The following is a 26,776-nucleotide window of genomic DNA, read 5'->3' as shown; positions in this document are numbered from 1 at the left end:
CATGGTGAGCAGTTAGTCACCAGAGGAAGGAAGCTGGTAAACAGAAAACCCATCTAACAGCTACGGCCTGTAGTGGAGCATTGACTGCAGCTTCTGACCCACTTCTATTTGATGTGGCGGTTGGGATGTGATGCGTTCACTGACTCTGACTCCTTACATCATTTCATTATTATAATTTTCAACAACTGTTTATGTCCAGATTTATCGTCTGACTTCTTCTGGTGCAGAATTATGACGCATATCTCACATCACCGACATAAAAGTCAGAAGGAACGTGACGTGACTATTCAGACTGCAGATTGGACACATAAATCTGATGTAGCTCCACATATGGAAGTGGTTCAGATCAGATTTGGGGTGAAAGTATCGAAATTGGTCCATTCAGCCTGTGGTGAAGAAGTCTGAATTTGGTGATTGGTTTGCTGCGTGAACATCGCCTGAGTCTGCGTGTGTGTGTGTGTGTGTGGGGTGTGTGTGTGTGTGTTGCTGTAGAGGAAACATTTCTGCTAAATCTGATCTTGTTCTTTATTTCTGTCCTTTTTCATCAGATTCCAGTTCATCTCCGAGTTCCAGTTCTCCCAACTCGCCGGTGCCACAGGCGCGCCCCAGCTCCCTCCATGTTCACGGCCGCTACGCCAAAGCCGGGCGCTGCAAGTCCACCAGCAGCATCCCCCCGTCCCCTCTGGCCTGCATCCCCCCCCCCCAGCCGCTCTCCCCTCAGTGCTCTCCATCTTGTCTCCAGAGCCATCCCAAGACCCTGCAGGGCTTCCATGGGAAGACACTGTCCCCCCCCATGGTTGCTCGCCACTCGGTACGCCCACGCAGCGTAGAACCGCCGCGCTCACCCTTACTCAAGAGAGTACAGTCTGCAGAGAAGCTGACGGGAGACAAGACGGGTAAGGGAGGTTACCATGGAGACAGGAAGGCATACAGTACCCGCCGCCACACCATGGAGATGCCACTATCGGAGGGGGAGGGCCTGGAGGACGAAGACGGGGACACCACCACTAGCTTTGTGTGTGTGGGTGAACACGGCCGGCAGGGGCTGAGCCTCGGGGGGCAGAAGGAGGTCCATGACCCGGCCGGCGCGGGTGGGAACCACCAGAGGCTTGCCACCAGTTCGCCTCAGCACCGTGGCGGCAGCCACCATCCCAAGGAAGTCATGAGGAAGCTGGCTCTGTCAGAGCGAAGGGATTCGTTTAAGAAACAGGAGGCAGTGCAGGAATTGAACTTTGACCTGGAGGAGGTGGAGGAGACGCCGAGCCTGAAGCCAGAAGCATTTACAGCATCCTGGATCAACCCGTCTTTGGCGGAATCTAAAGGGAAAGAAGGGTTTTAGTTCTCCCTCAAACGACGCTTCACATGGCCTTGCATGAACCCAGGAAACTGTGACCAAGTCAACAATATTCTATCAGAAGACAAGAAATCCATCCATCCATCCATCCACCCATCCATCCATCCATCCATCCATCCATCCATCCACCCATCCATCCATCCATCCATCCATCCATCACACCACCCATCCATCCATCCATCCATCATCCATCCATCCATCCATCCATCCATCATCCATCCATCCACCCATCCACCCATCCACCCATCCATCCATCCATCCATCCATCCATCCATCCATCCATCCATTCATCCATCCATCCATCCATCCATCCATCCATCCATCCATCCATCCATCCATCCATCAATCACAATCACTGGCCCTGTACAAGACGGACGGACACAGACTGCTAAACTGATTACTTCCTCTCTTAGTTCTCAGATCACTGTGGCACCTGTAACTGATTTAGACTGTAAATATTTTATTTTCATTGAAGAAACTTATTTATGGCCTTCTAGACTTGTTTCTGTTTTTTAAGGCCTTTGATGTTTCAGCCAGACAAGGTTGCTGGGCAGCGCAGTCAGGAAAACAGTTGCTTCTCTTCACATGTTGCACTATAGAACTTCACAACATGCTTTCTGCCTCACATTCAGATCCGTTAATCCTGAGTATTGTGTATGCATCGCCATGCCATGTTGCCAAAGCTAGCTGTAGCCTTAGCATGGTTTTCAGAAGCGATACTATAGTCTGGATAAAGGCTCTTCCTCTGGAGTTGAACCTGCTGCAGCTCTCTGACTGGGAACAAGATGGGATTGTGTGTGTCTGTGCTTCCAGCCTGCTTCTCATGCCTCGACACCATCAACATACATGGCTTAGTTGACTTTTATTGAGTTTTTAGCGTGTTTTTATGAAAAAGAAGTTTACATTTTCTGCCAAGTCGTCCTGGTTTCTGTTCAGTCATAGATGAGTCTTCAGAATTCCACAGGCGGATGAAGGAACAGGTGAACTTTTGTATATTTTGCTATGGAACTATCTTGTTTCAGTGCTAATAATAACCTATGCTATTGACTTGTACTGTATAATGGTGGACCTTATAGCAGCTGTGTTCTAGTGATGTTTTGTGGCCTTGTGAGAGTAAATGGAGTCAGATAAAATCAATCTTCTTCTGCCGTTCAGTTCAGATTTTTGTCACATCTGTTTTTCTACAGTTTTATGTTTAAATGTGTGAAAAGGTTAGTCACCATTCTGAGATATTGATTTCAGATTTAAATTTTTTGTATGTGTGAACACAAGGGACTTGGTTGATTTTTCTTCACCTATCACTTTTTCTTTAAATTCAGAAAATGTTTAGTTAGTCCTGTCTAATAACCTTTTTTTTCATAGTAAAGGGAGATTGAACTTGGATTGGTAAAAGAAGCTGAACTCGGGAGAAAAGTTGCACACGATTCAGGATTAAATAAACTTTTGAATTTTTCACAGTTTAAGAGTAGAAATTGATGAGAAGTTCTTCGGTAGTATTCATTCATGTTCATCCATTTGTATTTGAAGTATTTTATTTTATTTTTTTATCACTTAGTGAATTAGGATCCGCGGAGTCTCCTTGTTCCTGGAACATGTTTATTCACACAAAACTTTTCCACTTCAATGTTTGTGAATTAAATGTGCTCCTCCTAAATCAACTAATAGCAATTGGGAAAGCGTACCACATGGTTGTCTGCTTCAGACTGGTGTGATATTAATTATTCTCGTATTAAAAGTGCTCAAAATAAATTAAATGCAAAGGACTCAAGCCCTGGCCAAAACAAATGTTTTGCCTTGTCGTGTCTTCCTCTTCTGATTATTACTGTGCTTAAATGATGCTTTTGGTTGTGTTCACTTCAAACATTATAACCAGAATGTTAACATGGCTCTGCAGGAGTTTTCTTTTCTAAAGCAACTTTATTTTACAATAAAGTTGCTTTAGAAAAGTAGGAACTCGTTGCTACAATGCCTCCAAAATTGAATGCTATTTTTCCTGATGAATTGACACTTGCCTGACAAGAACACAAGCTAAATAAAATTTTTTCTTAATTATGGAGTGACAACAGAATGGAAACAAAATTTGTACTTCAAAAATGATTATTTCCATGTCCTGTCTGGCAGTGTGGCACACAGAACTGTATGAGGAAGGAGTAGAGGACAGAAAGAAGCACAAAGAACACAAGTCAACACCGCAGCAGAAAGAAAAAAGAACAAAAGAGAAACCACAGCAACACAAATATGCATCTATAAGTTGTATTTAGAGGCAACATAAAGAATCTGGAAAAACATCTGAATTTCTTTTTTCCTTTCACCTCAAGAGGCTTAAATATAGAGCTGAGCACTGAGGTTCAGTGAGCATGTAGCTAAATGACTAATTTGACTGAATACAACATCAACAGTTTGCATTACGTATTTCAGAGTGAAACTTACATCTTATTACACACACAGTGAAGTATGTTGAACTTGTTTCTCATAATGTGCTGATAAAGACCAACAGATTAAACACCCAAATTCAGTGCATCTTTAAATTGAAACATTACCTTAGACTGAAGAAAAGGACATGTCAGTGAAATTCTATGCACTGAATACCTGAGGCTCCTTTTGCATGAATTACTGCATCAATGCAATGTGGTGTAGAGGGAATGTAGGGACTGAAATATGAGAACAAAATGATCTTTAAAATGTTAGAGTAAGCCCACAATGACAAATTTAAAATTCAAGCAAACTTAGAACATGTTTATTCAGACATGCAGTAATATTACCGTTTTGGAATGGATCAGTGAGAGATCAGACATGAATTCATCATAGAATCTGCAATAGGAGTAAGGATCACCTAATGATGAGGGTGATGACAAAGAAGAGCTCCAACTTTAAGAGACTTGCATACCCAACTAAAACCTGTTAAGATCTTTCTGCTTTAGGTTCATTGCAAACATAGACCCCAGATAATGAATATTCTATCCAGTTACAGGAAAACATAAGGGACAATTACCTTGTCAATACCATGGTGGCTTTATTATTAGAAGGGTTTATGAAGCTGCATCTGGCTCTTCTGTTTTGGCCAAGAATAATCCTACTGAAAATATATAGGTGTGATTTGGGGATAAAAACGAAAATCACTTATTTATGATCAAATATATTAACATGTTTGATTTTAATTTCAATTATTTTAATAGTTATAATTGAATACTCACAAAAAAAGAAATCAGTTTTTCTTTTAGACAGGATTAGAAATGAAACATTAAGAAAAGCGAGAAATTGACCAAAGTTTATCAAAAACATACAAACAGTTGCTTGTAGAACGAGGCAGTTCACATTGAAGTTAAATAAAGTACAACTGCAGATTGATTGGCAGGTTCAGGTTTCCGGCTCAGAAGATGAGCTGTCTGAAAACGATCGTTCTTTTCCGCGTGGTTTCGTTCGTTTTCGTTCACAGCTCAGTCGTTCCCACGCACTGTCGTTCCCTGCGCCGTGCTGAGCTGGAAAATGGCTGAGCGCAGGGCCAGGCAGTTATGAAGCGGAGAGGTACGGCGCAGTTCAAAGTTAAATCAGAGCTGTCGCTTGGAGATCCCGACACACCAACAACACAACCGTCTGCAGGGGGGACCCAGCGGGCTTCTCCTCGGAGGCTTCGACTCTGTTAAAGCCCCGCTGCAGGAAAAGCGAGAAGACCCAAAAAAACCATCCGCGGTGAGTTTTTCCTCAACTTATTGCACATTTCCAGTACAGCGGGGAAGGCAGCTGCCAATGTACTGGAAAATGGTGGAAGTTCAGTTTTGTCAGTGTGCCGTGTGGACGTAGAGCCACGCTTCTGTTGTTTGTCAATGCTAAAGTTTGTTTTTCATATTTTTCCCCAATGTTTTTCTTTTTTCTTTTTTGTGTGTTGCTCTGAATTTGTTGCTGGAAAAAGCCTGAACTCGGTCTGTTCGCAGTTCTTGCTGCTCGCGCTTCTCCACAGTGACGCGAGTAGAATGTTGACTTACAGTCAGTAGCTTAATAAAATACTTTAAGTACATTTGAAGTTAAATGTTTAGCTTGTTGAGTTTGTGCATTTCTATAAGCGTGGCACTAATAACCAAATAAATCATTAACCGACTGTAACTAGTTGCTAAAGTTGCCTGTTTAGTGTTTGTTCGTATTTTTCCTCATTTTGCTAACATTCAGTTTTTTGCTCTTTGTTGCGACGGTAAAGTTACATATATGCTAATCCCAGTAAGTCAGCCTGTAGCGCGCGTGCGTGCGCGTGTGCTTGTTTTACACTAAAATGCGTGCACGTACTTGATGCGGGAACATGATGCAGGCCCCGCATCGTACACAACATGATTGTTTCTTGGATATGGTTTCCGTCGAGCAGTAACAGTGACTCTAAGTCGTGCTATTTTTTATTTATTTTTTGCCTAAGGAAACCTGAGCTGTATATAAACCCCTTTATATTTGTCTTAATTACCGAGTCAGCCAGAATGCAACCAAAAAGCTTCACTCTGTTCCCTCTGACTGCTGTCTGTAAAACATGACCTAAGGCCAAACTTAGTTTTGTCTTGATGTTTAAATAACAGAAAATTTAACTTGTTAAATTTTGAAATAATTTCAAATAAAAATGTATTATCTCTTTTGGCAGTGACAGACATTTTTTGCTTCAACATTTTTTTTTCTGTGTATAAATGGGACACTGAAGATTATTTAAAAGTTGCACTGATCAGGATTTGTGGCAGACTGTCAATCTCAATTTTATAAAGTTTTGACCTTCCAATATCAATTTTGTCATATTCTATTTTTTTAAGAACTATAAGAAAAACAATAAACAAATGGCATTAAAATCTTTTTTTCTCTCTCTTTCTGGGCATGAGCACTGAGCAGCTATCTATACGTGAAAAATGTCTGAGACTTGCTCTGAAAAGGGTTTCACAAACAAAGAATTGGTCACAGTGTTTACATTTAGCAATTTTTACCATTTCAGATTAGCGGCTAGCATGATTAGCAATAGTTTTTATATGTATTCCTGATAGAATTTAGATCCTTAACTCTGAGGTGTCCAATATTTCATAAGCGACAAGTAGGCCTGACGTGATAAACGATAAATCAATTAATCGCACAATAAATTAAAACTATCGACCTCATTTTAATTATCGGCTTTTCTTCCGGACTTTTTCTCTTTCTGTTGATGACACAGAGTGAAAACAGGCTCAACTCCGGTGCTCTCCACTGACCCTCCCTTCCTTATTTCCTTAGTGTAAAGTTCAGTACGTACTACACAATCTTCCGATTGTCGGCCCATTTTCAAAACCTGAGAGACCACATATTAGCCAACCGAAATCCTGTGTATAACGGTTCAATCAGGTTCAATCCTGCCTTGTGGAGTCCAACAATGGGCACAAAAATAATGGCTTCAAGTCCAATTAACTCATTTTAAAACCAGGCATTAATCAATGCTTTACTACAATCTACCTGCAAGGCATGTGGCTGGTGTCAGTCCTGACTGAAAGAATATCATTATAACCTATTTCTGTCACGTTAACGAAGAACAGCTGAAAGGTTACCAGGTTTATCAACTGAGGTAGCAAATTCGCTTCAACTACTCCCCTTGTCATTTCTATATTCTTTGCACAAAATGTTGAATAAACGTTAATGTTGTTTCCACACATCATCTCCAATGTCCGCTGGATTTCGGGTTGCACCGTCTCTGCTGTTTGGGATTCCCCTTATTGATTTCCCCTCAGAAAGTACAGAGGCTACTTGTCACATTCAACAGGCTGCATTAAGGCTCCCAGTCGGGGAAAATCCCTGATTTAGATCGGAGCAGCAACAATGATCTACCGTAATACACCACACACTCCAGGATGATTGGTTACGAAATCACAAGCGACAATCTTAGAACACCCAACATTCTAAGATTGTTGCAAGAGGACAATCGGGGTAATGTAGTGTGAACTGTTGCCTCAAGCAGTCGGATGTGCCAGTCTCTGTTGGAGAATCGGAAGGTGCAAAACTCTTGATTATATAAGTAAACAAATAATACTCATAGACGAGTCCTTCACTGCCAGCCACGACGGGTCGGGAGATTTATTATCACTTCTACCACGGATGCATCAATACAAAATCATTGTTCCAAAAAGTATTTTCCCAAAATCTCCTCGTTCCTTATCATCAACCCCTTTTTATAGGGACCGTTATCCCATTGGTCAGCATTGGGAAGTCTTGACCGTGCATGTATTGCTTTGGTTTTACGTCAACATTCTTGCAGCTCTTACTCTGGGTGTTGGACCTTTTTACTAATCTAATGATTACTGAAAGGCAATACAGTATGCAGACTTCATAATCTGCACACTTTTGGTTGAGTGCAGTATTTATTTCCACTTTGGCTTTATGTTGTTTAGTTTTTATTCAAGTACATTTTTTGTTAATGGAGACTGAGAATCCATTTCATTTTTGTTTTTGGTTGTTTTATTTATTTTGTTCATCAGTTCCGGTGTTAAATGGTAAATGGTAAATGGACTGAACTTATATAGCGCTTTTCCAGTCATTTTGACCACTCAAAGCGCTTTACACTAGAGTCACATTCACCCATTCACACACACATTCATACACCGATACGCAGACCGGTAGGCAATTTGGGGTTAAGTGCCTTGCCCAGAGGCACATCGACATATGGCAGGAGAAAGCTGGAATCGCACCTACAACCTTCCGATTGCAAGACGACAACTCTGCCACACAACCACAGTCGCCCTAAGTGTTCTTTTGACAAGAAAGTCTATCTTTGGCAGGAAATCGCATGTATTACTACGTTATATCGATTAAATCAGTTTAAAATGGTCTTCAAACAATATTATCATTTATCACAATAATTTTTGAGGCAATTAATCGCTCAGCAAAATTTATCGACAGGCCTACCCACAAGTTTTACATCTCCACATTTTCAAATTTGAAAAAGATTTTAAAAAATCATATTTGCTGTACTCTGTTCACCCTTTTTGTTTTCTGCTGTACGTCTTGTGCTTTTTAGCAGCCTGGACGTGTTGCAAAAAATATTTTTTATGGCATCTTAATACATTTTATTAACTCACTAACAGTATATGGACATTTTTGACTGAGGCCAACATGTATCCATCACCAAGGGAACATAAGGATAACAAAGCAGCTACCTAATATTTTGCTTATAAAGTTAATGACAGTTTTTAAGTTAGATCATTTGGTGTTAATTACATGCTGTCTTGTATGTTGTGATGCCCAGATTAGTAATATGTAGCAAACTGGTGAGGTTCATCATGGCTGGTAGGCGCTGACTTCTTTGTAGTTGGATGTACAAATATATAAGGCCCAACTATTAAAATTTTGACCTTAATTGAAATGCTTAGTTGCTTTGATACTTCTAATTAAGCTTTAATCAATTCCATGCTATTTAACAAAACAATAGAACACAAAATATTTAATATTAGGTCATATTAGGTTATTTGGCTCTCTTTTATAAATTGAAATTTATGTAAACTCTAACCTTCATTTGCATATGCATATCTGCCTATCCTCCATGTACATCATGAAAATCCTCCATGTTTACCTTCATTTTTCAACATCTGAATGTTTCAGTGGAAATGATTGCCATGGAGACCAGTCCTCCTGGTTGGGTTCTATTCCAAATATATATTTTTATATTTTTCTGATTGTTTTCTGTCTTTTCAGTGTGCATGGGGCTCATCACTGCCCCCTACCAAGGTGGCACGGTATTTTCTGCTTTACCTTGAACCTTGTCTCTTCCCATTTGTGGCCAATCAGAAATTCTAAGATGTCACACACATTCATTAAATTTGTTAAACAGATTGTGGAACTCTCAGTCGAAAATGCTTCATGAAGAGAAAAAACACAGGAAAACTAAAATAAATGCAATTTCATAGTCCAGAAAATACGGAACCTATTTTACTTGTCATTCATGGTGACAGGTGAGTCTCCCTTAAATTTATGTTACTGATGTAGTTGTTTAATGAAGGCCTAAGTGTGTTTATCTGAGATTTTAAAATAAGTCACCTGTTCTTGATATCCTGCTGCTCTTTTTATATTATCTCAAAACAGACAACAGATCACCATCTGTGCGTACTGGAGCAGTTCCTGCAATGCTGGCATTCAGTGGGGTGCACTGAGGTGTTGGTTGGGTGGCTGTCGTTCTGGCACAATACGCCAGAACGACAAACAAGCCTCCAGCCACAAGTTGGTGCTCGAAATGAGCTGTGTAAAAGAAACAGAGCAGACTACACAGACACACTGGTGTACAGAGCTGACAGATGAAGGTAGAGACGAGAGGTTTGTGACATTGAAAAGAAAAATGGCGGCGGCACCAGAAAAATTGCTATCAGAAAAATTCCAGGAGATACGAGAAACTTTCATAACCTTGGGTGTACTGTGAATGTAAAAAGGTATTCACTTTTCATCTCTTCTGATAATCTAAAAAACAAGCAATATTGTTGCAAATTTTGCACAAACTTTTTTTAGGTAAAATACCTTTTTTGAAAATAAAAGAAACGAAGAAGCTGACAAGTAACCAATGTTGACACAGTTTTAAATGTAACTCAGTTTAGTCTAGAAATGAGCATCCCAGTGAATCATTAACATATGTTCTTCTTAGAGATTAAATGTTACAAAATTAGTTAATAAAATGACATTAGAATTTTCTTTAGGACTTAAAACAATAAGCAGAGCTGCAACAACTTAAAACTTAAATTAATTTTAGAAATTCTTTTGATGATCCAGTGATTATATTCAGAGTGCTGGTACCTGCTGGTTCTGCTGGTCCTAAACACCACACAGCATCTGAGATGTGACATTACACTGGTAGTCTCATAAAGGTCTTTTGATCAGAAGAATTCTCCCAACAGCTTTGCTGTATGGTCCATTCATATACATCTGAATGGTATACTGGATTTGTAAAAAAAAAAAAAAAAAAAAAGAGCTACTTTAAGCTTGTCCTTAAAGTAAAAAGAATCAAAACTGAATCTCCAGTCAGTTCTGCAGCAGCCAACTTCACTCCTACAAAATGCTTTTTTCATTTCATATCCATGCATTGTCTCCACCTGCTTATTGTTGCAGGTAGAAGAGCCAGCTGGGGGCTGGTGCCTATCTCCAGCAGTCATTGGGGGCTGCTCCTGTTAACCTAACAGTCTGTGTGACGAAGCTGGAGAACCTGAAGAGAACCTGAAACAGAACTCACAAATGCCTGGGTGAAACATGCAAACTCCACACAGAAAGGCCTCTGGTATTTAATCCAGTTAACTTACTGTAAGTTAACTGTACTGTCGGCTTCATGTCTCATACTAACCAAAATTATGAACAAATGAACATATCAGTCTGTGTCTCAGACTGGTAACATTTTTTATTCTGCACATATTTCCTTGGTTTAGTTTTTGTACCTTTTTAATTAGCGCCTTCCGCCTTGGTTTTTGTGCTTAGAGGATACCATGAAACAGAAAATCATCCAGTGAAAGAGAATAGTTAAATCTCAAGAATATTGTTATTTGAAACAGTTGATCCCTTCAATGAAACACAAAATCCATTTGCTATTCATAACAGCACATTGAAAAAGATTCAAGCTTGGAGTTTATAAAATTATGAGAGTCTGAAAAGCTTTATTTATATTATTCTTAAATTTGATCTCTTACTGATTATTTGTGCAGCATTTTTCACTTTACTGTTACTGCAGACATTGTCTATTTGCCCCTACAGCATGACTCATGAGGATCTCTCCAATCACATGAGTCTTTCCATGTTTTGTTTCACAATACTACTAAATAATACTAAAGTCATGAGCTGTCACCTCAAGTCTTTCAAACCTTGGTTTGAAAGACTTGAAGAAGCTCAGTTTGGGGAAAAAACTGGAGTTCTTTGGCTTGGATGTTTGATCACTGCCTAGAAACATTTTCTAATATTAGAACGTTTTCTTGATTTGCCCCGCTTCTTTGGTGACTGTGGAGCACATGGCCAGACCGTTGACCAATCAGAGTGCAGGACTGGCTTTCCCTCTCTCTAGCAACAGTGAGTTACTTGCTGCCTATTCATTATTTATTTTCCTGTGGTCTCCCTCTGCTGCGTGGACTGTGCTGGTAGGAAAGTGCTCCGTTCGTCTCCTGCTCTGCCGTTTTCCTGCTTTCTGCTGCTCTCCACCCAGACTGAAGGTGTCTAAAAGGGAATGGATCTGCGGATGGCGAGCTGACCAGCTGCTGTACTGACCTGTAATGCAAAACTAAGACACCTGGACCGTAACAAAGTCTTCAACCTCGCAGGACTTGTTTTACTCTGGAACTTACTATTAAACTTATGCTCAGCTATTTCAAAATCTTTGATTTTTTTTTTTTGCCTTCTTCATGCTGCATTTCATTGAACGTAAACAAAACATGGCAACTGGAAAAACAACAGGACTTTTTCTCAGGATGACAGCGAAGGGAGGGGGGACAGTAGGAGGCTGGACTTTTTGCATGTTTTATGGGCTCGGTTTGGGGGGTGAGGAGCAGGTGGAGAGATGAGGCAGAGGAGTTTTGGCTCTGGCTGGGTGGGGGGGGCAGGGGGGTGGTGTGAGGATTGCGGGCTGTGGTTGGGTATGCCAGTGCCACGTGTCTAGCCTGGCACTTCTTGCTTGTCGATCCGGAGGATGTGGGACTGAGAATCTTGCTGAGCCTGCCCAGCTTCTCTCTGAGCAAAAAGTGGGGTGAGTTTGCACGATCCTGCATCTGGGTATCACCCTAACCTTAAACATTCTCTTTCAAATCCAAATATTGAATTATTTATATATGTATTTTCTTATTCGCAAGGCATTTTCAGTAAACGTGCGCACGCATTCGGAATGCCATGGGGAAGAGAGAATAACTAGTCTAAGGTTTAGAAGCATGCACTTCTGGATTCATGCATGCAGACTGGACGTTTAGCTGATTATTTTGTGCACCATCACTGCACATGTTGTCTATTCATGGAGATTTCTGAAACGATGGCATACACCAGGCCTCGCAGACAAGGCCTTCGGGTTGACAGATTTAGCCATTTTGGAAAAGACCCCAAATTTTGTTTTAGCAAATAAACCAAAACAACCGGATGATCGCAGTCACTATTCTGCCACTTCCACTTTTTATTCCTTCTTGTTCCTGCTCCTCAGACATCATTTCATTCTGTTTAGACTTTAATAGGACCGTTGTCCTTGCCAGGTCCACAAACTACAGATGTCGTGCTTAATCTGGAAATGGTAATCTCTCATCTATCTCATAATTTTTGTTTTGAAATGCAATGAGGCACCAGTTCGTACTTAGTCTCATTCTTGGATTGCGAAATAGACTTATGATTGGTCCATATTTCACCAGAGATTCTATAATATTGTTTTCAGTCTGTGATGTTTAGACTGATAATTTCAAAATAATCGCCTTTCATTTATTAGACAGAACAACAAAGAAAAGTCCTCTTATTTATGACAATAAACAACCTATTTAAGCGGTTTTCTTTCGCATGCTAATGAAATGCTGTGTGCATTTCATTAGGCTTTGCAGTTATTTATATTGTGGTTTTCAATTACACATAATACCTGATGATGTATTTGCTGCATTTGTGTATATACATTTTTATACATTAATGACTATTTGTTTTTAACTAGCTTTATCGTGTGTAGAATAAATGTGATAGAGTGTGACTGAAGTGTTTTGACTAAAGCAAACCAAAACAGGTCTGAATCAACTCAGTTACTGCTTTTCTGTCCCATGTAGGAACAACTGTGGCAAAACGTCCTGCCTTTTTAGGAACATTCTGCCTAATTTGTGGTTCATGTCTTTAATTGCATGCTCATAATGCAAAATCCTTCCTTTCACTTCTGTTCGTCAGGCTTGTTGATGTGCATTTTGAAAGAACAATTATTTCATAGTGAAACTTGTTCCTGTGGAAGGTGTTCTGCGGGGGGAGTGAATTTAGCTAAAGCTCCAGTCCAGGATCCAGTCTGCTGTTGGCTATGACGCAGCATCATCATCCGAGCTCTCTTTCCTAAGTGTAGACTGCACAGATGCATGGAGCTGTCGCAGTTCGCCATTTTCATGCATCGCTTTAGCTTCGTTTCACGTAGGTCTGCGCTGCTTTTCTTTGGGTATTTATCGAACAGCATCATCCTTTTACCCGTAACTGTTATTATTTTGTAACATCTTTTTTTATTATTATTTTCAAATTAGCATGACTTGTTTAACTTATTTTTGTTTCTGTTCTTTGTTTCTTGTTTTTGTTATGCAGGTCAGTTATTCCTTCTGCTACATTTCAGCAAACTTAAAGGATTTAAAAGCTCTCTACTCCAAACATTTTTCCTCCAATCCATCTATTTAGAGCGTGGAGATCCACCGACACTGGGCTGTTGGCTTGGCGCAAGCTTTCATCAGAACACAAAACTAGGACCCGTCTCAAGGTTTTTTCTGCTTACAGGAGTATGTTGCCGACGCTCTCCCTCTGCTCCATCATTTGGCTGAACCGCGGTATCAAACTGAGGAAAGTACAGCAGTCCAGCAACACTGGTCAGCTCTGAAGCAGCTGCCACCACAGCCATTACAGCAGCCACCTTATAAACTAGTAAAAATGCTTCTAAGCTTCGGGTGACTTTCCGTCCTTCCTTCAACCCCCCAGCCTAGAAACCACAGCACCAACACCTCCCTTTAGTGACTCAGCAGCAGCTTCAGTTTCTGAGCAGGATTCCATTATCGACAAAAAAAGGAACTCCTCCACTCAACAAAATGGCGACAAATGGTTTCCAATATCGTGTGCTCTACACATTTACCAAGGACCAGGAAGAGGACTTGGACCTGCAGCCAGGGGACCTCCTGACCGTCAGCAAGGCCTCTCTGATGTCAGTGCAGACCTACGAGGAGGGCTTCGAGGAGCACCCGGAGCGTCTAGGCTGGCTTCTAGGATACAACGAACGTACCAAGCAGAGAGGCGACTTTCCAGGGACCTTCGTCAAATTTGTTGGTCCCATCAAAATGGCCCATCCATCAAGTCAACTAAGGTCCCAGCGACCTCTCCCGGCTGCTCCCATCCCAGAACCATCTCACGGTAAGATCTTTCACGTTATTTTAGATGTTAGATTTTAGTCCATTTCTGCTTGATGCCGGTGTTCTGTTGGTTCGACATGCCATGTCAGAATAGCATATCAGAAGTCCAACAGGTTTCTTCATCAGCCAACGAACTGATGTTTGTGAGGAGATATGCTGTTTTGAAGTATGCGTACACTGAACACGTTTACAAGCTACTATATCAGTGTATCTCACTGAAACAAAATAATAAATAACAAATAAGTAATAATTTATAGTTTACACAATGGTTGGTTACCAGGGCCAGTTAGGTTGGGCTAGTTTGAGGAATACATGGAGTAGGGGTGCGCCGATTTATTGACCAGCCTATTTATCAGTATCAATTTCCTTTATTTTGGAAGATCAGTGATCAGCTGATACTTGCATGTGAAGCCGATCTTTTCCACTGATCTTATCTGCCTCATCAAAGTTGTAAAAATGAACTACTGTCATCTTTTGTTCTCTGTGACAGAGGTTTGACTAACAGGCCGGCCCACCAGGTCATGTCTGCACATTTGCGGTTAACAATAGTCATCCCCCTGTTGCCAGCAACTTTCTTGCTATATTTAGAGACATTTCAGATCAAAAAAATCAATATTGGCCAAAATTGGAATCGGTAGGCCAGACTTTTTAAAGATGCAGCTCTAAAGTAGAGAAAAGAGAAGTCTTGTATATGAACAATAACTGATACTTGCTAAATAAGACTTCCAAGGTTTTGAGTATTTTACAAATTTGTTAAGCAAAGAAAAACAAAAAATCACATTTATGTAAGTATTCACAGCCTTTGGTTAATACTTTGTTGACTTAATGTTTCTTAATCGTTGAATCTGGTGCCTCCAGATCATCTCACTGATCTTTTGGCAGCTTGACACCTTCTTCTCTGCACTTCCTCTCCAGCTCCATCAGGTTGGTTGGAGACATAGATCTGTCAGCCATTTTCACATCTCTCTAGAGATGTTCAGTCCAGTTCAAATCTGGCTGCAAAAATCTCAAAACTTTTTTTCACATCGTCATAGTGGTGTTATTGGGGTATTTGTATGTAGAATTTATTTTATTACATCATTTATGTAATATTTCATATTACATAAATGATGTAATATGTTGAATGAGTCTGTAACATAATAAAATGTGGAAAAGTGAGCACTGTGAATCCATATGCACTGTATCTAAAACTTACTGTAGAAAAATTAAAAATGAAAAGAGATTAAAACATATTAAGTTAACTTTCAGAGAGGTAGATGTAAAACACCAGTATTGTGTGACGCATGTCAAAAAGTACGTCCCTGACTCTGTCTCTCATTGATCCAGTGCTTGGCAATTATTCTTGGTTTTGTTCCTTTTTCAAACATCATCAGTTGTAAAGAAACTATCTTATAGTTCAATAATCTGTACATGCATCTGTTGTTGGTGTGCATGTGGAAATGACCCATGTAAAATTACGCAGTACACTGAAAAGCAGAGAAGTTCCAGGGTGTTTTTGCATCTACCCGTCCAGAGATGACACACAGTTCTGCAGTGTTTGCAATGCTAATGCATCGCTGTATTGCTACCATGAAAGAAGAGCAAAAGCTCCAGCAGTTTTATTGTCAAAGAACAGGTTGGGCTAAACCTTAGTGTAGGCAAGTATAACTAAAATATATCATTTAGACAAATGTTTGGTTTTAAAAAACTGTTTAATGTTAATGTTTAATTCAACTGCCTGCTGGTTACTGCATTTCATATTGACCATTTAGTTTTATCCTGGTTTAATTATCCATGGTAAAATTTCTTGAGATCAAATTTTCTCTATTGCAAGAGAATAGTTAGTTACAAAAAACAGTACAATATCAAACTAACCTAATATTATTACTGCTGCAAAGCATGTTTTTGCTACATAGGGTGTCTCCAGGTTCATGGCCTGTGACATTTGAAGGACCTGGCTTACCTTCGATCAGTTCATCAGATTTCTTCCTGTACCACTACTTGAAGAAAGTGTCTTATGAAAACAGTAGGCAGTATGTTTGATTTTGACTCCATCTTCAACTCGAAAAGGTCCAACTAGCTCATCTTTAATAAGACCAGTCCATACCAGCACCCCTCCTACACCTTGCTGGCATCTGATGTGAAGTGTAGCTCTGTGCCCATTACTGGATCAGTTCCTCTCATCTCATCAGTCCATAAAACCTTTGAAAAGTGCTGGTCTTTACCTTAACCATGTATTTGAGATCTGAACATCTTGTCTTTCTGGTAACTCCAGGTAGGTTGCAGTTCTAGAATATGACCGCACTGGAAGATGATGGAGCCTGGTAGCTTCACGTTTTATTCTTAATTCATTTACATCTTTTTTTTCAACACGTCTTGTAATCCTTTTGACTTTGCAGCAAAATGTTTGATGGTTGCCTCAATATCTTCTGAAAGACTTTTTACATATTTGGACCTTTCAGTGACACTTACATTTTTTTGGGCCCCATTTTGCCTGAGGAAAAGAAGCTGCAGCGGGATTATAGAATTCACCAGGAATTACATCTTGCATCAGAGGATGTTTGAGGAGTGGGCCAAAATATTCCTCAAATTTTTCCTTAAACCTTTCTCAGAACATTGTTAGAGACTTTTAAATGACTACAAGAAGCATCTCACTGAATTATTTCAGCAACAGGGGCTGAGACTAGCTTTGCAGGGATAGATTTCTTGATGTTCTCCTCGGTTAGAATACACATTTTGCTTAATTCCTTTGTTTAATGAGTAAAGCAAGATTAATTGTACAAGGTGCTTTTAAATCAGTTTCGTGTCCAGAGATAGGAAATGAAATCAAAATCAAAATGACATTTCTTATCAAAGAAATAAGTATTTAATGAGAAGTTCCAACTTTTTCATAAGACTGTGCCACAGTAGGAAAGCACTCACTTCCAGACTTTCTTTTTTTTTAATTGGCAAATTTGAATCCCCACTCAGACTGTATTGTACTGCCTCCTTTACAGTGTCACATTTTCTTCCATAAAGAGTTTTGCCTTTTTGCCATGCTTAAATGTTTCAGGTCTTTTTAACACATTCTATTATCAGACAAAGATGACTTCAGTCAAATCAAAAACTTATTTGAAAGCTTATGATTTATTTTATTAGACAAAAAATATCACCCCAAATCAACCTAGTCTGGGTCAATAATTTAATAGCCTTGAAAAAACTAGTACGGTTGTGGACAACCAGGACACCAGCAATAGCTGCCATTATGTGGTGATGTTAACTGGCAGTATCTCTCTCATATTTGATGTATTTTGCTTGATAATTTGGATCAAGGCATTTTACAGAATGTAATGTTCATTGCTTGTTTCATAATCGATGACTGTATGATTGTTTTATGATGTAGATTTCTCTGCTTTGTTGCTGAAAATGTGCTATACAACTTGATAGATGTTGTCAGACAGGTAGTTTCTGAAACTTTTTAATTTAGTCTGTGGTCTTACTGCTGAACCTGGTGAACTACATCTTTAACTGTCACCCTCTAATTTCCAGTAGTTTTAGAGGGTACTCCCTTTTGGCTGTGACCGTGGGTTAACCCTTTAATCTTTTCTTACGACACGTCATAAGCCTTATCTCTTTGGAGGCACAGACAACCAAACTACTGAATAATAAAGGGCTAATCCATCTGCTTACTGAAAAGTACTGGACTGTAGAGATCTGGCATTGATTCTGTCCATCCGTGGGGCCAGTCACATTAAACATTAACATGTGTCTTTGGCACCCAAAGTTATTGTGAACTTATCCGCACAAAAATGTCTGTCTCTCCTTTGCCATGAAGTGAGATTTGATTTGAACTGCTTTACATGCCATATGACAGGTGTACCCAGTGGCACTAAGCATGTTGGCTGTGAACTCTGATTTACCTTTGCTTTAACCCTTTGTCTATTCATCATGTTAACGCTAAGGCTATTACTTTAAGCTAATGACCTGTGTTACTCAGAGATCACTTGGCTGACACGCTAAGCTGTCCTGAGACTTTATCGCTTAGTCTATGTCCACTATGTTAGCTATTTACGTACACTGGAAGGATACATCTAGGAACAGTAATTAATATATTCGACTACAGTAAAACTGTGACAAAATCTCACATGCTTACAACTACCTATAACTGTTGTGTTTGAAGTGGAAGAGGTGATGTAGAGGAAACTAAGTAGGTAAAGAAACAGGAGAGAGCAACTCCTACAAAATGACAACTAGAATGGGAGAAAGACCAATTATTTTTTATTTCATTTAGTCCGTCTTTACTTTGACCTGGAAGCAGGACATAAACAATATTCTTACGAGTAGGCTGAATGGAACTGTGTGAAGCTGCTTTTTTGCGCATTCACAGATCTGGTGTTGGAAACATATCAGGTGTCTCACGTTTGCAGAGCTGCTCCACCTCATACACATTCCCCAAGATTCCTCAGTACAGACTGTACTGTTGGAGCTTCCTAGTAGCTGCTGTTTCAATCCAGCAGCCAGCAGGAAATTATTTTGCACACCTTGTAAAAAAGTGTGTTTGGAAAGGTCTTACTGAAGAAATAAATATTTCAAAATTTCATATAATATTTCAAATATTTATGAAGTAATGCTGCAAAATCAATTATTTTTATTGCAAAAAATTACAAATCACAAAATCCTTGCAATGAGGGACTGGAAGTCAACATTTTATGGTCATTTTCTCATGCCTTATGACTGGTCAGAGATCCTGGTCTGTTTTTTTGATTATTTCTTTGCAACATTTATGACGCAGTTCAATAACAACAAAATCTGGCAGTTAATGTAAATTGAACTGTTTGAAATTTAAATTGAACTTGTCTGTAAATTTAACAACAGACGCTCTTTACCTGGCTAAGCATTTCCACCTTTAAGAATGTCCACATTTCTTTGGTCTTAAAAATATTGATCTTTCATCTAAGTTTTATTATTCTAACAGCATCATGACTTTAAACCTTATTTTAATACCATATCAATCCAAAACTCTCTTTGACTTTAAGCTGCATCAGTGGGTGTGATCTGGTTTGTCACCACCATCAGTTTTAGGTGAATTCACCACCTTCCCTTCTATATCTGAATGTATTCCACCTCCCCTGGCCTGTTGCAGTGGATCCAAACAATAGATATGCTTATCATAAACTAAGAAATAAAAAGTAGAAATGTATTTGAAATAAATTCAAATTCTGTAGGTTTGTTATCATGGCTGTTCAGGGAGACATATAAAGATGCAAATAACTACAAATTGTACTAGTTGGATTATATTTTCCAAGGTGGAAAGGGCTGCTCAGATTATATTTTCAGATCTATTCAGATTATATTTGAATATTTCTATGCTTTGTTCGCTGAGTGATATTGTGCTTTATTGTTTATTTCATTATTCCTAATTGGACTTTCTAAATCATTTCAAAGAAGGTTTGTGAGAGGATTTGGGTTTTTTTGTGTGTAAATTTAGTTTTTGTCGCCTTCTCTGCCCTGATTGGTCCCAGCTGTGTCTTTTGTTCCCTGATTACCTCTTGTGTATTTAATCCCACTTGTATCTGTGTTTCACCGCCGGATCCTTGTCGTTGCTGTTGTATGTCGTGTTGTTGTCTTGTAAAATGTACCAGTTGCTACCAGTGTCTGAGCTCCAAGCTTTTTGCTCACGTGAGTTACCTGGACGTTTGTACTCGCTTGAAATATTAATTAAATCATCAAACTCAGTTGCTGCCTCACTTCTCTGCAATAACCGCAAATCATTTGTTGTGGTTTGTTTTTTACATGTTTGATAGTGAACCTATTGTTTTGTCTGTTTCTTTATCATTTATTTTACATTGGCTGTTCTACTCCTAATTGGAGTACTGAACAAGTGAAAGTTGTTTTTCCATGTTTGACCAAACTTAGTGTATTTAAGTGTGAGGTACCAGTGCAGTTACCAAATAAATGTGTAATTCAGTGCATTCATCTCTGTGTTTTAAAAAAAGAAACATTTAAGTCATTCAGAACAGTTTTTCTGTATCAGATCGGTATCAGCTGACACTAAGCTTAAGGTATCAGTATCGGAAGTGAAAAAAGTGGATTGTGCATCCCTACTGCCAACAGGCTTCATTAAGATAATTTGCTGGGTAGAAACCTACCAATTGAGAAGTTGCCCTATAATAAGTGACAATTATGCCATGCAATCATCTTATCTCTCTTTTATAGTTCAGTGATACAGGCATTTTCGATACTTCTCATAGCAACAGATGTTGTAAATTTAACAACCCAACAGTTTGACTCTACAGAAACAGTTTTAGTAACCTAGGGAGAGCTGTTTCCTCTCTTTCTCCCCTCTGTGGCCTCCCTCTAAATGCCTGCTGAAGTGAACCATGCCTTGGCATTTTTGCAAACTCCTCCCTTTGTCCTCCTTCTCGCTGCCTAAAGCCCCCTCTGCCTAACATGTTCCTCTCTTTCTTCTGTCCTCCCAGCTCTCTCCCTGATTCACATACACACAGCCTGTACTGTCTCTGGGCAGCCCATAAACCGTGTTAGCAAGGCAGCGCTCTGAAAGGAGAGGCCTCGTCTCATTCTCCCTGTTCTCCCTGCTCTCCCTGTTCTCCCCACGCTACAGAGAAAACATTTTCAAAGAGCTGATGTAGGAGGCTGAGAGAGGGTCATGAGACAGTAGAGACAGAAAAAAAACAAAGGTTATACAGAGAGGCTTAAAGGGGAAAAGACTAGAGCTACAGTGTCACCCACCTACAGAACCAGATGGATTCAGTTTCCCAGCACACCGCTATATAATTCTTCCTTAGTTCTGTATTTTTAGCATGTCACAGACTGCAAAGGCAGCAGTAAATAAAACCCCTAATTATTGCATACACATAAATATTGTTTATATTTTGGATGAAAATATTTCTAAGAATTGTTGAAATGTCTCCACTTTTACTGTTCACTTACATGAGCAAGCAGCGTTTTAGTGTGCATTAATTGGGAAGCAAGATTCTGATTTGACCCAGCACAAATCTGGAACAAACTTCCAGAAAACTGCAAAACTGAGTTTTAAATCAAGGCTAAAATCCCATGTCTATTAACCGTTTAACAATGTATTTACCAATGTTGCTCTGAGATGTAGCACCTATGATGAGCTCAGCAGACATTCAGTTCCACCAGCTGTTTCGCTAATAGCTGCTGGCTAGTCTGAAGGAGCTGAGAGGAGAATCATAAGGGGAGGGTTTCTCTATGAGGCCAAAGCTCAGAATCTTGGAGGAGTTGCAGTTTTGCGAGGCTGAATGGTTGCCATGGGAGATTAAAGGATCTCTCACACATTGATGAAAGAATCAAAGCAACACTCCAAGTATGTTTTTGATGAGGGAATAAAATCATAACAAAATGTACACAATATCTTGTGTAAATATACCATCATTTTTAATTACTAACTCCATAAATAATCTGATTTTAATTTATTTTTATTTCATTTCCTTTTTAATAGAATCTGAAATTGGGAAATTTATTTTACTATGGGTTTTTAGCAGGATATTGATTTTTTTTTTTTTTGCATATTTGTAATGGAAATGCAGCTACTAACTCTCTCTAAAAGATTATTAAGCCGAGCATTGAGATTTTTTGTAACCCTCTTCTCTGTGTTTGCCACAGTTGTGGAGTCTTTTTCCAATGTCTAAGGGATTTAATGTATTCTGTGGGGTTTTACAGTGTGCCCAGTCATTGTCATGGATTGCCTGTCGACATAGTTGGGATGTACTGAAGACATGGAGTAGTGAAATCTGAGCATCAGCATACACAGTGTTAAAAACTGTCCGTGAACCAGACGCCAACTGGTCTTGTCACCACCTTACATAGAGTCACTGACATGGTTTTAAAATGCTTGGCAGGTTTTATCCTCCTTTCTGTGTTTTACCTATTATTTTCTAAGTCCATGTTCTATAAAAAGCCTGAAAATGTAAACATTCTTAGCTTCTACAGAAACCAAATTTAGCACCTGAATATCATGACTTACAGAGAAATCAAAATTTGAACTCCTAAATGTTTAGATTGATATCAGAAGACAAGCTCAGATATGGTTATTTAAATGCCACGAACAATAAAATTTAATAGGTTAGAATAATGTTCTAATGAGACTCGTATATTAGCTTTTGAATATAAGTCATCACAGTATTGCACATCTATAGAGCAGAACATTTTGTGCAGTCTTTCTGTAAAATAGTTCAAGTTATAACTCATTGGATGGAAAGCAATTGTTGAGTCTCAGTACAGATTCTGAATTAGATTAAGGTTAGGACTTTCCTGGGATGCTTTGGTCTCTAAAGCAGTCAGACTGTAAACTCAGGGTGTTTAAATACAAAAGTTCAAATATAAATACAAAAGTTCCAACTCAAGATTTTTAGAAGTAAAAAGAAAAGTACAATTAGTTGCATTCAGATTTTTAACGTGTTAATATCTATGTAGTTAATAAATCAAAAGTAATGTGTTAAACTTCTGTCCCTACTTAAGTTTGCAGTTAAAAGCAGAGATGATCCAATATTAATATCTGTGTCGGCCCTGATATTGAAAACAATTCTATATTGGGTATTAGTGACTATATGCTAAATCCATAGAGACAAATCTATTCAATCAGTTTCTATGCTTTGTGATCTGGGCAACACCTGCTTTATTATTTATTTTACATTATATTTAGAATTCAGTTGCACTTTTTGAACCATTTGAAAGAAGGTTTGGTGAAGTTTATTTTTTTACATGTTTGACCAAAATAGTCAACCTGTTGTCTATTTTCAATTCTTCATCTTTTATTTGACGTTATTTGTCATACATCTGACTGAACAAATAAAAGTTGTTTTTACATCTTTGATCAAACTTGTGAAACTGTTGATGTATTTAAGTGTTGTAATTCTGTACATTTATGTCTGTGTTGTGGAAAAAGCCTTTTAAGTCAACCAGCAGTTTTTCTGTATCGGCTCGGTATCGGTGTTGATTGATACTAAACCTCAGATATCTGTATTGGTATTGGAAGTGAAAAAAGTGGACCGGTGCATCCCTAGTTAAAAGTGTATGATTCTTTGGTTTCCTGTGTTTTGCTAACATTGAGCAGAAGGTATTATACATCTCGAAGCATATTCTGTGACATGAAGGTGAGAATGAAATGAGGTCTGCTGTGAGGCAGAGGCTGTTCAGAGCAGAGTTTTCAGGGTTAACTGGCCAATATGTATCCAGGCAAAGGGAGCGGCACAAAGAGGTAAAACAAGTGAAAAAGAAAATGAAATGAGAGAGGCCTGAAGGGGGTGAAACAGTGGAGGAAAAAATCTACTGAGAACAAGTGTGCAGGAGAGTGAAAGCAAGATGACGGAGAGATGCTGGAGAACAAGACAGAGACACTCAGGAGGGGCTGAGGGGGGGCTTTTAGAGAGAGAGACAGAAAAAGAGAGAGAGGATGTGGAGGGAATGTGCTGACACGACATTACTCCTCTGAACTCCCCAAATTAATAATCAGCAGCGGTTTAGCCGAGCCAGGAACATTCGTCGGCTGCCAAGCCTCGGCCAGGCCTGAAAATCCAGTGGAACAGCCCACTCCCCCCACATCCCTCCACCCCTTCAGCCCAAACTCCTGAATGGAGCAGGAGGCTTTGGCTGTCCTGACTGGGCCAAGCCGGGCCTGGCACCGGGCTTCTGCTTGTTCAGTAGTTTTAATCCTTTATTGTGCTCCACTCACGCAAAGAGCTGAGGTGAAACCCCGAGCAGGATGGAGCGCTGGGGAAGAGAGACAGAAAGCCAGAGTGGATAAAAGAGAAGAAAGAGGAGAGGGGGAAGAATTGGGAGAGAAATGAGATTTCTCTATATTTTTTCTTCCTCTTTCTTCTTTTCTCCCTGCTGGTGAAAAGGTTTGATTTAGTCCATGGGGAGTTGTGAAGTAGATAAAGTTTTTTTCCACCAACTGCAGTTTTTTCTCTCTTCTTCTCCTGCTCCTTATAGTTAGAACTTGCTTCTTCCATCAGTTTAAGTGCAGCAAGCAAATTAGCTAGTCAAGTAAATTAAATTTCCCTTTGAGATCAATGAAGTAGTTTTGAATTTGAATTTGAAGATTCGATTGTTTGCTTCGTGGACATTAGTTCATTTTAATGCATTGTCATTGTTTTTTTTTTACCATGAAAGGTGCTGATATAAAATCCAGTTTTGTTCAAATGAAATCCAGTGTGTCCACCTCTTTCTTAAGGAGAGAGAGGGGACACAAAACTCTCATCTTTCATCTGTTTTTCTCTACAGGGACATGGTCTGTGGAAGTTGTGATGGTGAGCAGCAGGCTCGTGCAGGCCGAAGTGTAACGAGGTTTGTGTTGTTGTTTCAGCTGTTCCGGTGCCAGACCTCAGCCAACAGTTCACTCCACCAGAGACGGCTCCCCCAGCCCTCATCAACCTCATCCAAGCCATCGAAAACAGAGGTGCATCCACGTCATCCAGTTGTCCATTCATCCTGTGACCAAGGATGAACGGTCACAGGACCGTTCATCCTATGATGATAATGATGTCTTGGCTATTGGTTTTATTGAGGTAGCATTGAGCCTTCTGCTTCTATTGGTGTTGTGTGCTAGCTTTTAGCTTCCTCCTGGAGGCCATAACCGTACTGTGTATTTTGAATATAATTATTTGGGTTTGTTTTTGTTGTTTTTGCCTTGGGGAACAGATGACTCAATGAATTCAGTGATGTTCTCCTGTTAGCTAACTCCTTGATTATGTTGAGGCTTTGTTTACTTCATCCATATTATGTTGGCATTATTATTTTAAAAGGTACCTGACATACATTGACACTATAGTTAAATTATGTTACATAAATCATCAATACACCTCAAACATACTGATCAATGGATATAAGGCAGCTCTAAACAGTCTAGATTAAGTCTAGATTTAAAAGAACTCATTGTTTTGGCTGTTTCGCAGTTTTCTGAAAGTTTGTTCTAGATTTGTGGTGCATAGAAGCTGAATGATGCTTCTCAATATCTGCTCTTGCTCTGCCTTTCCTGAACTGGAAGACCTGAGAGGTCTGGCAGATCTTTATTGTATTCTGATGCTAACACAGTCAGTAATATTATGTTAAATAATATTGCAGCTCTAATAGAACTAAAGCCACAAGCTTCTTACTGTGATTTCTTTCTATAAATATATCTAATGTTTATTCAGTACACTCTTGTTACAAAGCCATTTTACTAGCATTTTGTGCAGATAATTTTGTTATCCCATGTTCCCTGTTGCTCATTCTAGCAGTGGTAAACTGGAATTATTGACATTTAGTAAAAGAATGACAGAAAAGCTGTCTTTGAATGGAAAGCAGAAATAGTAGAGCTGCACTGTCGAACTGCCTCTTCCACACATGCTGTGTGCTTTTCACTCCTACCTGACAGACAGACCTGTCTCCAGGAACTGCCTGATAGATGCAAATTGTCTAAACCAATTCTTTTCATGCTAGTCTGTCAGAAATACTTTCTGGTCTATTAACGTTGTCAAAAGATTTGTTTCTCTCTTGAAGCCCTATTGTGTACACTGCTGCATAACCACCAGAGGGAAAACCACATGTCCTGGTTCCATCTTTTTTAGAAGATAACATGTTAAACTATTCCAATTCAACTCATCTCTTCTTCTTGAGCTGATCTCTCTACTTCTTTCTTTGAACTTCTACTGATGTGCTCCTTCTGTTCTTGTTAGGTCTGGACAGCAAAATATTGTACAGAACAGCAAGCACATCAGACAGCTCAGTGTACACCTTAAGCACTGGTAAGTACAGTGATTGGTTGGAAAATATAGAAATGAATATATGCTTACTGAAATCTCATTTTTGGATTTGGAGGTGCACTGATCGCAGTTTTCTGACCGATCTTTAGAAAGCTTGAGTTGCCAATAGCAACAAAGATTCTAAGTTGCAACAGCAATATGAATATCGTTCACTGCGCAGGAGAGGATGTGACCTGGTGGCCAGGTCATAGAGAGTCAATGAAGATGTCACTGAAGCTCTAAGATTCTGTCTCATGTTTACCAATAGTCAGACATAAACTTCTTTCTATGATAGTTTCACTGACATTTTGTCTGCTTCAGAAGGCGATGCTGCTCAGAATGACGTGGGTTTCCTGTCTGAGAGCATCCTGTGCTACCTGAGAGACCTCCCATCACCTGTCATCCCTGCATGCATCTATCTGCAACTTCAAACTGCAGTCATGCAGCAGCTGCTTCACCAGCAGTCTCTAGGTGGGTCCGACACTGAGTAGACATGCTGTATATGATTCTACTGATGGGAGTTCCAGTGTGAAAAATTCTTTTGGTTTGGAAAACACCATCTTTTTGTAATATACAAGGACTCTTCACTCATTCTGCTCAAATGAGATACATAATTTTATACATCTAATTATCATAACATTTGATGCATAACACAT

General features: G+C 39.4%; 2 protein-coding genes across 11 annotated transcripts in view; both read left to right on the top strand.

Moving 5' to 3' along the window:
* The window catches only part of mast3a (microtubule associated serine/threonine kinase 3a), a 38,359-nt gene extending 35,220 nt beyond the window's left edge, over window positions 1–3,139 (top strand). For all 10 annotated transcript variants that reach the window (XM_055032549.1, XM_055032540.1, XM_055032541.1 and 7 more), the window contains one exon: window positions 549–3,139. In XM_055032549.1, the coding sequence (XP_054888524.1) occupies window positions 549–1,339 (791 nt within the window). In that variant the 3' untranslated portion in view covers window positions 1,340–3,139. The remainder of the gene's footprint in view (window positions 1–548) is intronic.
* A 1,559-nt stretch (window positions 3,140–4,698) lies between these two features.
* pik3r2 (phosphoinositide-3-kinase, regulatory subunit 2 (beta)) overlaps window positions 4,699–26,776 on the top strand; it is a 40,617-nt gene continuing 18,539 nt past the window's right edge. Inside the window, exons 1-5 of the mRNA XM_055032715.1 lie at window positions 4,699–5,044; window positions 13,589–14,398; window positions 24,704–24,796; window positions 26,055–26,123; window positions 26,442–26,591. Of these exons, the coding sequence (XP_054888690.1) occupies window positions 14,080–14,398; window positions 24,704–24,796; window positions 26,055–26,123; window positions 26,442–26,591 (631 nt within the window). The 5' untranslated portion in view covers window positions 4,699–5,044; window positions 13,589–14,079. The remainder of the gene's footprint in view (window positions 5,045–13,588; window positions 14,399–24,703; window positions 24,797–26,054; window positions 26,124–26,441; window positions 26,592–26,776) is intronic.

Source organism: Poeciliopsis prolifica, unplaced genomic scaffold (assembly GCF_027474105.1).
Source record: "Poeciliopsis prolifica strain line A6 unplaced genomic scaffold, Auburn_PproV2 SCAFFOLD008, whole genome shotgun sequence".
Classification (NCBI taxonomy): Eukaryota; Metazoa; Chordata; class Actinopteri; order Cyprinodontiformes; family Poeciliidae; genus Poeciliopsis; species Poeciliopsis prolifica.
Note: the sequence above shows the minus strand (reverse complement) of the source record. Positions and strands in the feature narration are given on the sequence as shown.